The 15,421-nt window shown below is 34.7% G+C and overlaps 2 protein-coding genes across 2 annotated transcripts; one reads left to right on the forward strand and one right to left on the reverse strand.

Moving 5' to 3' along the window:
• The first annotated feature begins 213 nt into the window (after positions 1-213).
• LOC123899857 (pentatricopeptide repeat-containing protein At5g04780, mitochondrial) lies at positions 214-2,649 on the forward strand. The gene has a single exon (XM_045951106.1). It carries the CDS (start codon positions 260-262, stop codon positions 2,159-2,161), a length of 1,902 nt encoding a protein of 633 aa, XP_045807062.1. The 5' UTR covers positions 214-259; the 3' UTR covers positions 2,162-2,649.
• Positions 2,650-3,126: 477 nt separating this feature from the next.
• LOC123899866 lies at positions 3,127-13,616 on the reverse strand. The gene is made up of 9 exons (XM_045951120.1): positions 13,273-13,616; positions 10,186-12,785; positions 7,514-8,663; positions 6,826-7,181; positions 6,533-6,736; positions 5,114-5,271; positions 4,719-4,807; positions 4,554-4,646; positions 3,127-3,529 (listed from the first exon to the last, which is right to left on the reverse strand). The coding sequence occupies exons 1-8, from the start codon at positions 13,445-13,447 to the stop codon at positions 4,618-4,620; spliced, it is 4,761 nt and encodes a 1,586-aa protein (XP_045807076.1). The 5' UTR covers positions 13,448-13,616; the 3' UTR covers positions 3,127-3,529; positions 4,554-4,617.
• Between the last annotated feature and the right edge of the window lie 1,805 nt (positions 13,617-15,421).

The following is a 15,421-nucleotide window of genomic DNA, read 5'->3' on the forward strand; positions in this document are numbered from 1 at the left end:
ATACTTGAATGAATATTGGACACAAAATTTAGACAAAAAAAAATACATTTTATTTAATTATTTAAACAATTATTTATTTCATTAAATAATTGATATATTTAATTTATATGATAGTCATATATATCAATTTTTGTTAGGAGATTGAATTAATTTCAATAAATAAATAATTTTTACACTTCATAAATAAATAAAAAATTGACAGAAAATAAATAAAAAATTGAAATTGCGATTAGCGTTAGGAAAGGAGGGAACGTAAAGCATGTTATTTTCCCATGCTTTCTCTACACCTCGCATGAATCCCTTCAGAATTTGTGACAGAATCTGTAATTCTAATTCGTCCATTCATTTGAGGAATTTGTCTATTGTTTCCCTCTCTAAATCACAGCCCTTAAAAGTAGTTAATATTGTTGATCATGACGCCGAATCTACCCGCGTATCGAATTTGCAATATCTTTTGCAGTTATCTGCTAAAACAAAATCTTTCATGTCTGGAAGGGCATGTCATGCTCAAATTATTCGTGTTGGATTCGAAACCGATACATTAACATCTAATATGTTGATTAATATGTACTCTAAATGTTCTTTAGTTGACAATGCTCGTAAAGTATTCGATCAAATGCCGGTCAGAAGCGTAGTTTCATGGAACACAATGATTGGAGCAGTTACCAAGATTGAAGATGAACAAGAAGCACTCATGCTTTTTATTCAAATGCTAAGAGAGGGAACATTGTTTAATGAGTTTACTATTTCCAGTGTTTTGTGTGAGTGTGCCTTTAAATGTGCTATACTTGAGTGTATACAGTTACATGCTTTTTCAATTAAGGTTTCGGTGGATTCAAATTGTTTTGTTGGAACTGCTTTACTTCATGTTTATGCGAAATGTTCTTCGATAAAAGATGCAAGTAAGATTTTTGAGAGTATGCCTGAAACAAATGCTGTTACATGGAGTTCGATGCTAGCAGGGTATGTGCAAAATGGGCTTCATGAGGAGGCATTGTTGCTTTTTCGTGATTATCAATTGATGGGTTTCGAGCAGGATGCGTTTATGGTATCGTCTGCTGTTTGTGCTTGTGCTGGCCTTGCAACTTTGATTGAAGGGAAGCAAATGCACGTTGTTTCTTGTAAATCTGGATTTGGTTCAAACATATATGTTTCTTCCTCACTTATAGACATGTATGCAAAATGTGGTTGCATTAAAGAAGCTTACCTTGTGTTTCAAGGTGTGGAATTGGGAAGCATTGTTTTATGGAATGCAATGATATCTGGGTTTGCCAGACATGCTTGTGCGCTAGAAGCTATGATCTTATTTGAAAAAATGCAGCAGAGAGGCTTCATTCCTGATGATGTAACATATGTATCTGTACTAAATGCATGCAGTCATATGGGTTTGCATGAACAAGGGCACAAATATTTTGACCTCATGGTTAGACAACATAATCTTCGGCCGAGTGTTCTTCACTACTCGTGCATGGTTGACATTCTGGGGCGTGCGGGACTTGTTCACAAAGCTTATGATTTGATAGAGAGAATGCCATTTAGTGCCACTAGTTCTATTTGGGGTTCACTTTTAGCTTCTTGTAGAATTCATGGCAATATCGAGTTTGCTGAGATTGCAGCCAAGCATCTGTTTGAAATGGAACCTAATAATGCAGGAAACCACGTCTTGCTAGCCAACATATATGCAGCAAATAAAAGGTGGGAGGAAGTTGCAAAAGCGAGGAAGTTTCTTCGAGAGAGTGATTTGAAGAAGGAGAGAGGTACAAGCTGGATTGAATTTAAGAATAAGGTTCATTCGTTTACGGTTGGCGAGATAAATCATCCACTAATCAAGGAGATTTATGCTAAATTGGATGATTTGGTGAAAGAGTTGGAGAAGCTGAATTACAAGGTTGATACCAGTAATGACCTGCACGATGTGGAAGAGAGCAAAAAACAGATGCTTTTGAGGCATCACAGTGAGAAACTTGCTATCACCTTTGGATTGATGTGTTTGCCCAGCGATATACCAATAAGGATTATGAAAAACCTTAGAATTTGCGGTGATTGCCATAATTTTATGAAATTTTTGTGTAAGTTTACAAGCCGAGAGATTATTGTTCGAGATACAAACCGTTTTCATCACTTTAAGGATGGGTTATGTTCTTGTGGAGATTTTTGGTGAACTTGTGACTTCTGATATGTATGTATTCTTTCACTTGACTCCAAATAAAGGGAGATTCACATTCATTCCCTCCTTCTTAAACAATGTCGAAGAGATCTTCAGGGGAAGGCTCGCCATTTGTAATCATCAATTCATCTGTTGTATACCATGTAGGACTTCTATTTTATTTTTGACAAAGCTGGTTAGGGTAATTGAGAAAAAGGGTGACACAAAAATATCAAGGTATCTTGTGGGAAGCAAAATATCCATGTATAGGATAAAATGCATTAAAGAAAGGTTCCAAAACAATAATCTTACTCTTGAAGTGATCATGGGTCTGAATTTCATTAAATATAGAGGAGTATTTTTGTGACACAAATATTTCATTAGGTCATTAATTAATTCTACTATTTTCTTTTTTTGTTATAAATTCTACTATTTTCTTAACATGTAGGACATGTTAAGGAAATAAGAAAAATGTTAATGTGTCCTGAGGGGACATGTTAAATGTAGAAATATTATCTTGAAGCTTATATATTTAATGTTTTAAGCATTAAATTTTCAATCTAAAATGTTAATTTTCTATAATTAGTTATCTTAACATATTCCCCTAATTTTATATACCCCTGTAAAAAAATTTAAGCGTACATTATTTTGGTGATTCTTTACTTTAATCCCCTTTGAGAAAAATTAGTGATAACTCCCAATTTTGTTTAGCAGTCATACCATGCTCCTCAGTCCTCATGCTTGGATACTTTTTTTTTTATGTCCAATCACAGCACAATACATGTTTTGAATGAACTATTTCCTCTTACCAGTTCTTGTGCTTTAATTAAGACGATGACTACTGTAACATGTTTTCTATAACGACGATGAGGTTATACAAAAAACTTCTATTTATTAGTTAGGTTAATAAGAATATAATGAATAGTATGAGTGCTCATGTTATCTGATAAAATTTAAAATATCAGAAACGTTTCACTAGCTTAAACTAAAGTATCATCAATCGACATTAACATTAGTACCAAAGAATTATGTCACAACACCCTCAAAGCCGGTCATCGAGCTCGAGGTCTTGAGCATGAGCACGAAAACCTATGCCTACCAACCAGCATGTACATTCACATTCGCATTCTAATATAACTGTTGTCGAGTTTAAGGGCCTTGAAAGATAGCAGATCCTCCCTTCATTTTAACAATGAATTTCATACAAATATCGACTTCTTTTACAATTTACTAATTAACTGTACAAAAGGACATATCTTAAACAAAAACTAGGATTGACAGAAGCAGCAGACTTGAGGGTGCAGCAAAATATAAAAAGACAGGGCAGAGATCATCTGATCATCTTTGCAGCTGCGCCTAATCCGTAAAAAAGCTCTACAAAAACTGCCACAGGTATACAACAGACCAAGTCAATTATTAGATTAGATAATTATACATTATAAATTTGTTTTGTTTCTTCATCTTTATATAACAGGCTAAAACCCTTACCAAGTCATTTATTACATTGAATTGAGCGATAAATAAAGTATAGCATGAAAAGTAAAAAGATCAATTGAAATCAAGTCTTCAACCCGTACATATAAGTGTTGCGACTCGTCTTTCATCAAACCTAGCCACGCTGGGCATTGGTGTCAATAATATATATTGGCTTAATTTGAAAATGAAAATAGTTTTCATTTCCCATAATAGTCTATATAATTTTAATTAATTAGATTTCAAGAATCACAATTAGTTATTTTCATTTCTCATAATAATAGTTTTCTCACCTGAATAACATTTATAATTATCTTAGCTGATCAGGTGATTCATATTTCAGTTTTCTCTTGGTGTTATCGTAGAGTACTCTTTGAAAGAAGTAGAAGGTTCCATTCTTTTTTCTATTGAAATTTAAATCATCCCCCCTCTATGTTGATAAATAAATGTACTCTAATTACTTCTGCGGTATTAAGATGGTCAGCGAAACATAAAAATTCTGGTATCATCCATGTCTCTTTTCATGTCCAGCACAATTGAAATAACAGCTAAGAGTTGGAACCGTATCCAGCTGTGTCTTTAAATTGTATGAACCAACAGATTATTTATATATTATGACATTGGAATATAGTGTCTAACATATGTCGTACTGGTGTTGGCATCAAGCACATAGCCACTCAAACACACCTTCAACATGCAATGTTGAAGCAAGGATGGCATAATTATGATAACCGTGATAGTCGGTTTTCACAGTTGAACTTATTTAGTGATGCAGACTTACATTAGTAAATACTATATTTACAGGTAGTTCCATTCTGAGTATTAAAACAAATTTATTGACCTTCAGCATAACCAAATGCCTACCAAGAACTAAAAGGAAATACAATGCTGTTTTCCAAGCCTACAAGGTATAAGATGTCAAGAGACAGCATACCTTAATACAAAATCCTGTATTGTGAGATGGGAGAATCACTATGTTATGGAGTCCTGACTTTGAACTATAACTGAAGCTTCCGAGGCAGGAGAACTAAAAAAGAATGCAATTGGTGCTTAGTTTATAGACAACTAATATATACAAATTCAAAATATTTAAAGTTACCTTTTGCTATATCGCAAAAACTTTGCCGAGGAAATATTGTTTGTGGATCCACTTTCTGGGAAGAAACAATCAGTGACAGGCTATGCTTACTGCAGAAAACAACCAAACTCAATGTTTTTAGGTAAATGGATGAGCCAAAATTTCATTGAAATTTTGTGATAAAGCAATTGTTATCTATTAATTTTAGAACCCGAAATCTCATTTAGGCTTGTTCAAAAAAAAAATTAGAACCCGAACATGTATACGTATTTTGCACAATTAATTAATATTATTGGCGCCAACCACATATTTTCATTTAAAGCTGTTATTTAATTTATCTTCCTTATTTCAGTTTGAATAAAAAATGCTCCACATAAACAGGTGCACCATGAAAGTATTAAAAAGCAGTCACAAACCTTGCCCATGATGGAATAAACTTATGATTTGGCATGTCATCCTCATCTTCATCATCATCTGATCTATATGGAGACATCTCATATGATTGCTCTTGAAGTGAGTTTTTGATGATCAGGTCATTATCTTCAACATCTTTGATCAAATCAACCATTGATTCCTATAAAATTATTTAAATCTCACAATGGTTAAAAGGAACCAAATCATACATTTAAATATAAAAAATATAAGATTCCAGAAGGTCATTGTAAAGACTAGTTATCAGTCAGCCCCTGCTTAGCACAAGTACAGGCTGAACTTATTGCACGAGAGAATTATGTTTTTTAGTAAAACACCAAGTGGGTAAATCATGTATCCCTTCAAATAATTGTTGAGCATTATATACTAGGAAACAGTTGGCTTTAAATAATTAATATTAACAGCATTTAAAACAAAAAGCATTGACATTATTTGACTGACTAGAAAAGAACTTCTTTGTATAGAATTGTAAGATAATTAAAATTGGAGAGTTTTTAGATGAGAAAGGTGACTAGAAATTATATCGAATCATCTCTTCACCCTTATCTGGTACTCTAGATTTTAGCCCTCAACAATGAAATTCTAATAGTCACGATGATTTAACAAAATAAACAGAGTCCAATCCTTTGGCTTATTAGTGATCATGCTCAATCAAACTCTCCAGCTCCTGAGACTTCAATCTGATTCAGTCGAATAAACTCTCCACAAGATATTCCGAACTCAACTTTTTCTCTCACTCACAATTTCACTAGATCAATTGAAAAGGGTATTCACTCGATCAATTGAAAAGTGTATTCCCAAAATCGACATGTAACATGCCATTTTACCATAGGCTTGAAAGCATTCTAAACAGCTGATCAAAGTTCAAACAAAAACACGCATTTTAGAGGACTTTATGGGTTATAACTTGTCTTAGGTAAATGTGGGATATTTTTGGGAAAGTAGGCTAAAAATGCAGGCTAGGTATCACTACTCTTCCTTATATTTGAAACCATTTACCTGGGTATTTTCATAAGACTGGTACAAAGAGAATTTTTCAAAAATTTAAGGTACCAAGGTTATGATTTTATAGTCCTTAAAAATGCAGCTAGCTATCAGATTTACTTTTGTGCTCTTTTGCTCTTTCTTTTTCTTTGATTTTTTTTAGGAGACATACAATATAGAATGTGAATTGTCCTGTCAAATAATTGTTGAGCATTATATACCAGGAAACAGTTGGCTTTAAATAATTAATATTAACAGCATTTAAAACAAAAAGCATTGACATTATTTGACCGACTAGAAAAGAACTTCTTTGTATAGAACTGGAAAAGATTTTTCTTAGCCTGGACCAAACTGCTATGAAATCCTTCTAACAGATTGTTAAAGATAACTTAGAAGAGAACCATAGAAAATTATTTTACCTTTCCTTTATTGGCACATTCGCTCACAGATTCTGACTTTTCACGACACCTTTCCTTGGTTGTATTATTAGGTGAATCCCTAATGGTCAAAGGTTCAGGTTCTGAATTTTTTTCCGCATTGCCTTGTCTATTCTCTTGCAGTAGCATGTTGTTATGATTGTCTCTTCCATCCATAATTTTCCTGTTTTCACAGACTTCTTCACCCTAGACCAGAAAATATATATATTAGCATTTTCACAAAATCAAAAGACATAGGGAGATAAAAACTAATTTATTGGCAAGAGGCATTTTACTGTAGCTCGCCAATGTACTTTTGAATCTTCTTTCTTTTTCTCTTGCTGCTTCATTTCATTAACATGCTTTGTTTTTCTTTGGTTTTCCTTTTTCTCTTCGTTTTCCCTTTGTCTTTTTCTTGCTGGCATTTCAGCTTCCTTCTTTCTTTCTTCCTCTTTCTTTTTCTCTTCATTTTCCCTTAGTCTTTTTTTTGCTGGCATTTCAGCTTCCTTCTTTCTTTCTTCCTCTTTCTTTTTCTTCATCCGCTCTAACTGCTCCTCCTTCTTTCTCTTGCGCTCATTCTCTATCTTCTCAGCAGCATCCTTGGCAGCCGCAGCAGCCTTCAGGGCCTTCACTACTTTGATATCTCTCTTGCCTACATATGTTCACAAATTTTTTTTTAACAGTATGTTCACAAATTAAGGTTTCAAATATTTATCAAAAAGATTAATCATTTGTATTTCCATGTCAATATGGTGATTTTGCAATCATTGTTGTTACATAGAAGCCCTGCCATGGCAGATTTTGTGACAGCCGCCATAAGCAAATTCGTGAAGGCCATAGATCAAATCCCACGTTTATCTGGTGGAATTTTGGTCATCAGCCATAAACCTCCATCCACCATTGATAACATCGTTTGCAATATCCAAAAGAGGCAACCTGTATATCAGAAAAATAAATTCCATTTTTTAAATAACCACTGTTTACCTGTTAATCCTGCTGCTGCTTGTTTTTGCTGCACCATTGGAATAAAGGAAGTAATATTAGATACAATATTCTTGCGTGTAGACTTCCCTCCAGAAAAAGTGGGACGTTGTTGTTTCATACTATCTTTAGATAACTTTGGCCTACTGGATCCTTTACGGACTGATTCGGAGTTCCTCTTGGCACCATTTGCTCCGAGAGATATACTGTGGTTATCCTTCCCCTTACTGGTAAATCTTGTCCTAACTCCGTCCTGCTTGTCAAGTTTCTTTTTTACTTTATTGTTAGTCCCATCCAAGTTAAATTCTGAGTTCAAAAGATCCTCACGTCCACTAGCTAATGCATCTTGTAAAACTGATGTAGAAGGGTTTGAATTATTTACAATCACAGCTAGTGGTCCTCTCATAATTGACCCAGTCATTCCTTCTGAACCAATGTCTTTCTGGAAGGTACCAGCAATCTCCTCCACATTTTCATTTTCTTCACTAATGCAGGGTAGCTCTGGTTTCGAACTCCTACGCTTTCCTGAACTGCCGAAGTTCGAATTAAATCTATCCCAAAGTGTTTGGACTGAAGATCTAAACTGATCATTACATTTTGGTTGGCAATCAGAAAGGGCCCTTGGCCTCCCATCATTCAGAGGACTCCCAGTCCTTAAACCAAAACCCTCCAGAAGTCCATTAGGTAAAGACTGATAGAGGTTTTCTTGGCTATCCAACTTGTATGGAGTTGAAGAATAGCACAATGGAGAATGCATGAATCTAGATCTACCATGTGATGTATATTCTACTGAGTTACTAGGAAGATTCATAATTTCCAATTCCATTTTGTCTGGAGCAGTGCATGATTGTTCATTATCAGTTTGCATTAGGAACCCTTCAAATTCTGGTAAAGCTTCGCCAGTACCAATCAAATCCAAATCCTGGAGTCCTGAAGATTCAGTATCACCTCTGGGATAAAGTATTCTACTTGAGGTACTTCTTTCAACACAAGTCAGATATTCTACAATATCTTGTCCAGAATTAACCTGAACATGCTGTGACGCCCCGTTCTCTTCCATGGCGAACCCTGGCGAGTCAATAAAACTGAACGGAATTGCTTCTGGCAACATAAGGCTGTCTGAGCTTCTGCCTCTTCCATCCAAGATATGTTTCTGCTAACAGGAAATCATTGAAGCACTACTCAGACAAATCAAGTAAAATGTAAAAGAGCCTTTTATAACTATATACCTGCATGTATACATATTTATAAATCCACTTTCATGCAGAGTAGGAGATTACAGAATAATATCACTGTTCAGTTACCAGGGCAGTTCTGGTTAAAAACAGTGTATTTTAAAACAAGCCAATGACAAATAGAGAGCCAGAAAAAATTGGAAGATCTTGAAGTGTAACATTTATAAATCGATAGAAAAACTCATTTTCATTTGCCTGAATTTTTATTATTCACAATCCAGCTATTGGAAGATTGTCTTTCATTTATTATCCCCAAAACAAGTGTCACAATTTATAACAAGGACAAGAATAAACAACCAAATGGAAAAGGATATATATGTAAACAATGAAATTCCAGTCTAAAGAACCAATGTCAAGTTAAATCAGTAGCTTGCGTGTTTTCAAATTCTCTTTCCTAAATTAATACCGGCTTGCATCGAAGTTACTGTTACGATTGATAAGATTCATTTGTATTAACCAACTTATGATTCTCACTGCAATCTCTCTAACCAACTTAGGATTCTCCCTCCCATCCTCTCCAACAATCTAAGTACAGATCCTATTCGTTTCTCAAAATAAAAATGAAGTGTTCCATTACACTATAGTTTTGGGTGTATATTTCTATAGTATTATTGCATAGAACTACTATATTTCCATACTAAATGGCAATCAAAATTCAATTTCAACTTTTCCCCTAGCTCAATTGCTTTAAAATGTGTTGTTTTCGCTCGACTAATTTCAAACAACAAAGATGCCAAAAGTTAGAATAAAAATAAAACAATGTAAACACATATATTTAGATTTTTTTCAATTCAATGCAGAGAATTTTCGCTTGCCAAAGTTATTGAGAAGCAACAGCTAAAAATGTTGGTTTCTCCTGGATGGGCTAACTAGAGTTATTATTTCATTTTCAGTGTCTTCTATTACATAAATACTAAAGGTATTTCTTTTATATTTGATTAAGGATAACATGAAAAACGCTACTACATTTTTAACTTGTATAAAACAAGGCTAGGCCACACTGTATGTAAACTGAGTTTTAATATGGATTCTCTAGTAACTGAGCTAATCTTCCCACCTCTCTCTTTTGTTTTATTACTGTGTATCCTTGCATATATTTCAAATAGAGTTAAAAACTTAAAACCATTCTGGATTTTATTTTCCATAATTTTCAGAATAGAAATTTCTATCTAAAATAGCTTCCAAAGTATTGCGTGATCATCCAATAAAGTAAATCTGGCAATGTCTTGGCCAAAACAACACTGCATGACAATTACAGCGGTAAAGATGTTAACCATGACTCCATAACGTACAATTTGATTTTAAATATTGAATGACAGCAACTTTGTTAGCGAGAGAGATATATATAAAATTCATATCTACTATTGAATGTTTAAAAAATATTGAAATATATCAAATGAAAATTTTGATAATGTAAAACATAATAGATAATAGATTTACCTCTTCTTTTCTCACTTTACATGAAGACCCTTCCATTTTTTGGCTTTCCCCGGTGTCTTCCATCACATCTGTTGGGATATTACTAACATGTTCCTGTCCTATATCATCCGCCTGATCAAATGCAAAATAGCTTCCACTTGCAGGCCTTTGGTCTATAGAATCAACTAGCTTTTCCCCCAAGTGTGTAGAATCAGGAAGAAATTTCTCTGTTTCAATTTCAATCTTCCTTCTCTTATGCTGAGAGCATGAATGCTCAACATCGTTAGTGAAACTATCTGTGGAACTTTTGAAATTATGGAAGTCACCATTTTGACCCGAGGAAATGGTAATTGGGGCATGTTGTGCCAAATCAACATTCGATTCATCAGTAGGAGAACCAAGTGGGAACCTATCGTTCAATTTTGTAACACTTTTGTCTGTATGTCTTGGCAGACCATTTTCAGTAACTGCTTCGGAATAAGAATCTCCCCGAACTTCCTGCATGTCATCATTGAGTAACTTCAACGGTTCTGACAAAGCCAGAGATTCTTTATCTGGAGACATTCTCTGGTGTCCTTTCACATCAGGGCTAGATATTCCATCACTATTGGTCTCTTCACCATCATCAAAAACAAGTTGCTTAGGCATCACAGACATAACAAAATCAGGGGAAGACCTTAAGACGGCAACATCCTCCCTAACCTTAGGACTAACAGTAGTGAGTCTTGACACCAAACAAGAAGGATCTTTATCAATCAATCCATCCAAGTCCTTTTCAGCCACAGCTATTTTAATGTATAATGAGTCTGCATGCAAAGATCCACCACCATCTAAATTGGAAGACCTCGCTGACCTCAAGGGTCCTTCTTTTGGGCAACTAGTCAAAGACCTTGTATTTCTAGAAGCAGCAACTCCTGCAATGTTCTCCTTCTCTGCAGAATTCACTGAAATTGAAGATAACCTTGTAGGATCCAGTTTGGTAGGCTGTACATTTTGAGACTTCTTACCCGCAGATTCAAAATGGGTAGCACTTTGCTCACGTGAATTGGAATTCAGAGACTTTGATAACTTTGAACTTCTAGTTAAGTATGCCTTTCCAGAACCACTTCTACTTGATTGTTCTTTTGTTTTTACGGCAGAAGTGTGAGGTTCCTTTTGGCTACCGAAAGACCCAACAACAGCCGCTGAGGGGTCCTGCAAATTCTTTGAAATTAAAGGTTGAAGCAATTGCACTGATTTATCAATAGACTTTACAGAACCACCAGTTGTGAAAAAATCATCCCCTGGTGATGGATAGGAACTTCTATGTAGTCTTAACCTGTTTTGAATGTTACTTTCTTGTTTAGTTTGGCAGAAGTCATCATCTTGAACTATATTCCGCTTACTTCCACTGATACAATCAGAGGTTTTGGTTAAATCGGTTAACTCAACATGAGAACATGGTTGCTTCAAATCAGATGCTTCAACCACTTTGTATCTTCCTGAGGTGCTGTCTAAGTTCAATAATTCACTATTATGTTCTGCCTGGCTAGAACTTCTAGGTTTTGTTAATCTCTTATCGTAGACACTGCTTTCAACTTCCTTGTTCCCAAACTCTATATTTGGTTCTTGAACCCCACAACTCCCATTTATAAAAGAAGCCCGGTTGACTAGCTCCACTACCCCACAATCAGAGGTTTTGGTTAAATCGGTTAACTCAACATGAGAACATGGTTGCTTCAAATCAGATGCTTCAACCACTTTGTATCTTCCTGAGGTGCTGTCTAAGTTCAATAATTCACTATTATGTTCTGCCTGGCTAGAACTTCTAGGTTTTGTTAATCTCTTATCATAGACACTGCTTTCAACTTCCTTGTTCTGAAACTCTATATTTGGTTCTTGAACCCCACAACTTCCATTTATAAAAGAAGCCCGGTTGACTAGCTCCATTACCCCATTCAAATCATTAGATGGAGGACCAGCTTCCTTCTCTACAGAAGAACTACCTACACTCAAAGAGTTGATCTTCTCAGATGAACTTTTAGATCTTGTTATACGGCCAGTGTAATTAGAATTGGGATCTTTCTGAGTTAGATAGTCCCCTCTTCTGACTTCTTCCATCAAACAACTTTGGTTGTTGGGATGAAATTCATTGACCAAGCTTAACTCCTTGATACGGTCTTCCCGTAGAGATGGTGATGCAGAACCTGTAGCTGCAGCAGTACAATCACCAGCATTATCACCATCTCCTGACAACCGTTTGGACGCTTTTGCACTGTTACGTAGCTCCAGAGCCTTCTGCCTCGACCTGGATCTTTGCAACTTTACCCGTGACACTTCTGGGTCATGGCAACTCTCCGAGGGTCTTGGTTCTATCTGATTCTGAGGTGAAATAGCATCCGAATCCAATTCTGGATGACCGCTTGAAGCACATCCAGCATTGTTGACAGAGCAATCTGGCAAATTTGAAAGCCTGCCCCCCATATCACGGTCTTTTTTAAAACCATGGATTTCATCACAATGCTGAACATCAGATACAACATCCAGATTGCTGTATAGACTGCATTGACGACCTGTGAAAGGAATTCCAATTTGTGTCTGCGATAGTAGACCTTCAGAAACAATACCATCTATGTTTAAATCTGCAAACATTCAAAAAAATAATAATAACAAATCAGGGTCAAATTTCACAAAATAAAATTGGCTGAGATGTTGTTAAAACAAAATAGGTAACCTTACTAAACCCAATGCTAGCAGACGGCATAGAGAAATAACCAGCCACAATCGCATTTGACAGATTTTTTTATCGAAACATAAATCGATATAGAAGAGAAAACAGGAAAATCTAAATTTGTAACTGAAAATTAAAATGTCATTCATATTTATGTGAATAAATCAAAACCAGTGGATTTCAGATTTTCAAAATTAAGCAAAATCTAAGAAGCTCCCCTTAACAGAATCAAGGATCTACCATGAAATAATAACAATTAGAGTTAATTATTATCCAATATCATTATAATACGAGTAAATTCTTCGAAACCAACAACAAAAAGAAAATCGCAAATTCTCTCTGATAATGTGACTGTAAACCCTAATTCCTGCAAACGAATTGAAATAGAGAGAAAGTACCTTTGGGATCTGAGTGAAAAGCGGAGTTACTGAGCCATGGAGGAGGGGGAATACCGTTGAGAATGAGTTTGGGAAGAAGATGATGCTCCCAGAGATTGGACTCATAACGAGCCTGGTCGAGGATCCGTTTCTTAGCATCGAAGATCTGAACGACGTGCTTTTCAATCGCCGACATCGTTGAAGTCGATGTGTCAGCACCGGACGGTGAAGTGAGAAGAGGAAGAAGGATGTGTTTGGCGCATTTCGAATTTCAAATTTGAGGAAATTTGTGGAACGTTAAAAATGAATTTTAGAAGAGAGAGAGAGAGTTTTTTTCTACAAACAAAAATAATAAAAATACTCATATAAAGTGACTCATAAAATGAGGTATAAATATTCAAATCAGGTTTCAATATAATTTTTTTCAATTTTTTTATTTATTAATGGCGATTATCTGAAGATGAGATGTAAGATTCGCCGATCCGGTAAAATGTATCAAACCAGAATAATTTAAGCGTTCGAGAACACCGTAGTGGAGGGGATGCACAGAGATTCCGAAAAGTTGAATGTAATAAAATAAATAAAAAATTAAAAATAATATAATTAAGGGTAAAATTAGAATATCATAAAAAATGTAGGGGAAAAAGGTTAATTGTAAGGGTAGAAAAAAAATCATTATTTTTTTTGTGTGTAACGGACCCAAGATCATTGAGCATCATTATTCAAGGAACTCGTGTATTCTTTAAATGGGTCTCATTTATTCTTTTATATTATTTTACACTTGCCAATTACATAAACAACCCAACTATATTTTTTAAATACTCCCTTCGGTTCTTTTTATAAGAAACAATTTGGAAAAAAATTGGTCCTTTTTATAAGAAACAATCATTAAATTTATTGTTACAATTCCATTTCTACCCTTATTAAATTGTATCAAATTAATCAATTCCAAAGTTATCCATTAATTAGTAGGGATGACAATAGGTAGGGTACTATAGTACCCACCCCCATACTCGCAGTTTGAAAAAATACATGTACCCATCCTCATACCCGCATGGGTAACAACCTTTGTACTTGTCCCCATACCTTATAGGTACCTAGGTACCCATACCCATACCCGTTACCCGCAAATTTACTAAAAATAAATCGATCAATTATAAAATATCATATAGTTTTAATATAATTAATTATTTTTTAAAGATTTTAATGTTGATTCATCAAAAGTATAAACAAAAAATTTATTAACCTCATGTTAAAGTTCATTTCTTTGTTGACATATTCACGTTGTGTTTGTATTATGATATAAATAAACCTTTCTATTAAAAATGTGTAATAATTTAATAGTGTTGTATTTTTTAAAATTGATATACATATGTAATTATATAATAATATATATAAAATAAATAAATATATATTATGTGGGTATGGGGCGGGTTGGGTACTAAGGTACCCGTACCCGCACCCATACCCGTTCATTTTTGCGGGTAATTACCTATGCTCGTGCCCGTACCAAAATGCGGGTTTTTACCCTACTCGTGCTCCTCCCATCTCTTACAATAAGACACTTCTCTCACTTGAAGTATCCCATATATATATATATATATTAAAATTTATAATTTTATTTATATATAATTTTGATTCCTGCAATGGAACCAACATAGTGTGTATAAGTGGTAGATATTTGAGTCCCTTAACCACATTTGGTCCTGGGTTCGATCATTGACTGATGCGTATGGAGAAATATTTATTGGGAGAGATCGACCCCTTAAATGGATTTCAGTCATCTCGAAGGGATTAATCTCTGCAGTTGCGCGCAAAGAATACCTTTAATTTATCAAAAGATTATTAATTAATAGATGTAGTTTAAAATTTTGCATCCCTAACTCGGGGGTCCTGGATCCGCCACTTATGTCTGATCTAATATGCGGGTTGTATTGATTATCGCAGTGCACTGATGATGGGACTAACTAGTCCGAGCAGTTCTTAAAACACTAGTGGTGATTGTATGAATGTTATTCTCAATGAATCGTTTTATTATACTAGAAGTCTCACAAAAGTTAATGAAAGGAAAAAAAAGTAAAAAGTTGTTAGCAATCAAGTGGGTATGATTTGTCGCAAAATATTGATAATTGATAAATAATAATACTACATCAAAACACACTGGAAAAAA

Source organism: Trifolium pratense, linkage group LG1 (genome assembly GCF_020283565.1).
Source record: "Trifolium pratense cultivar HEN17-A07 linkage group LG1, ARS_RC_1.1, whole genome shotgun sequence".
NCBI lineage: Eukaryota > Viridiplantae > Streptophyta > Magnoliopsida > Fabales > Fabaceae > Trifolium > Trifolium pratense.

Bases quoted from the DNA above. Each gene is read 5' to 3' on its own strand.
- LOC123899866 (XM_045951120.1), bottom strand. From the start codon at position 13,447: ATGTCGGCGATTGAAAAGCACGTCGTTCAGATCTTCGATGCTAAGAAA. The intron at 5,272-6,532 runs GTAAAATAATTT...ATAATTTTATAG, and splicing joins AATGTGCCAATAAAGGAAAG to GAATCAATGGTTGATTTGAT. The intron at 4,808-5,113 runs GTTTGTGACTGC...TGTTTTCTGCAG, and splicing joins TTTATTCCATCATGGGCAAG to TAAGCATAGCCTGTCACTGA.
- LOC123899857 (XM_045951106.1), top strand. From the start codon at position 260: ATGTTATTTTCCCATGCTTTCTCTACACCTCGCATGAATCCCTTCAGA.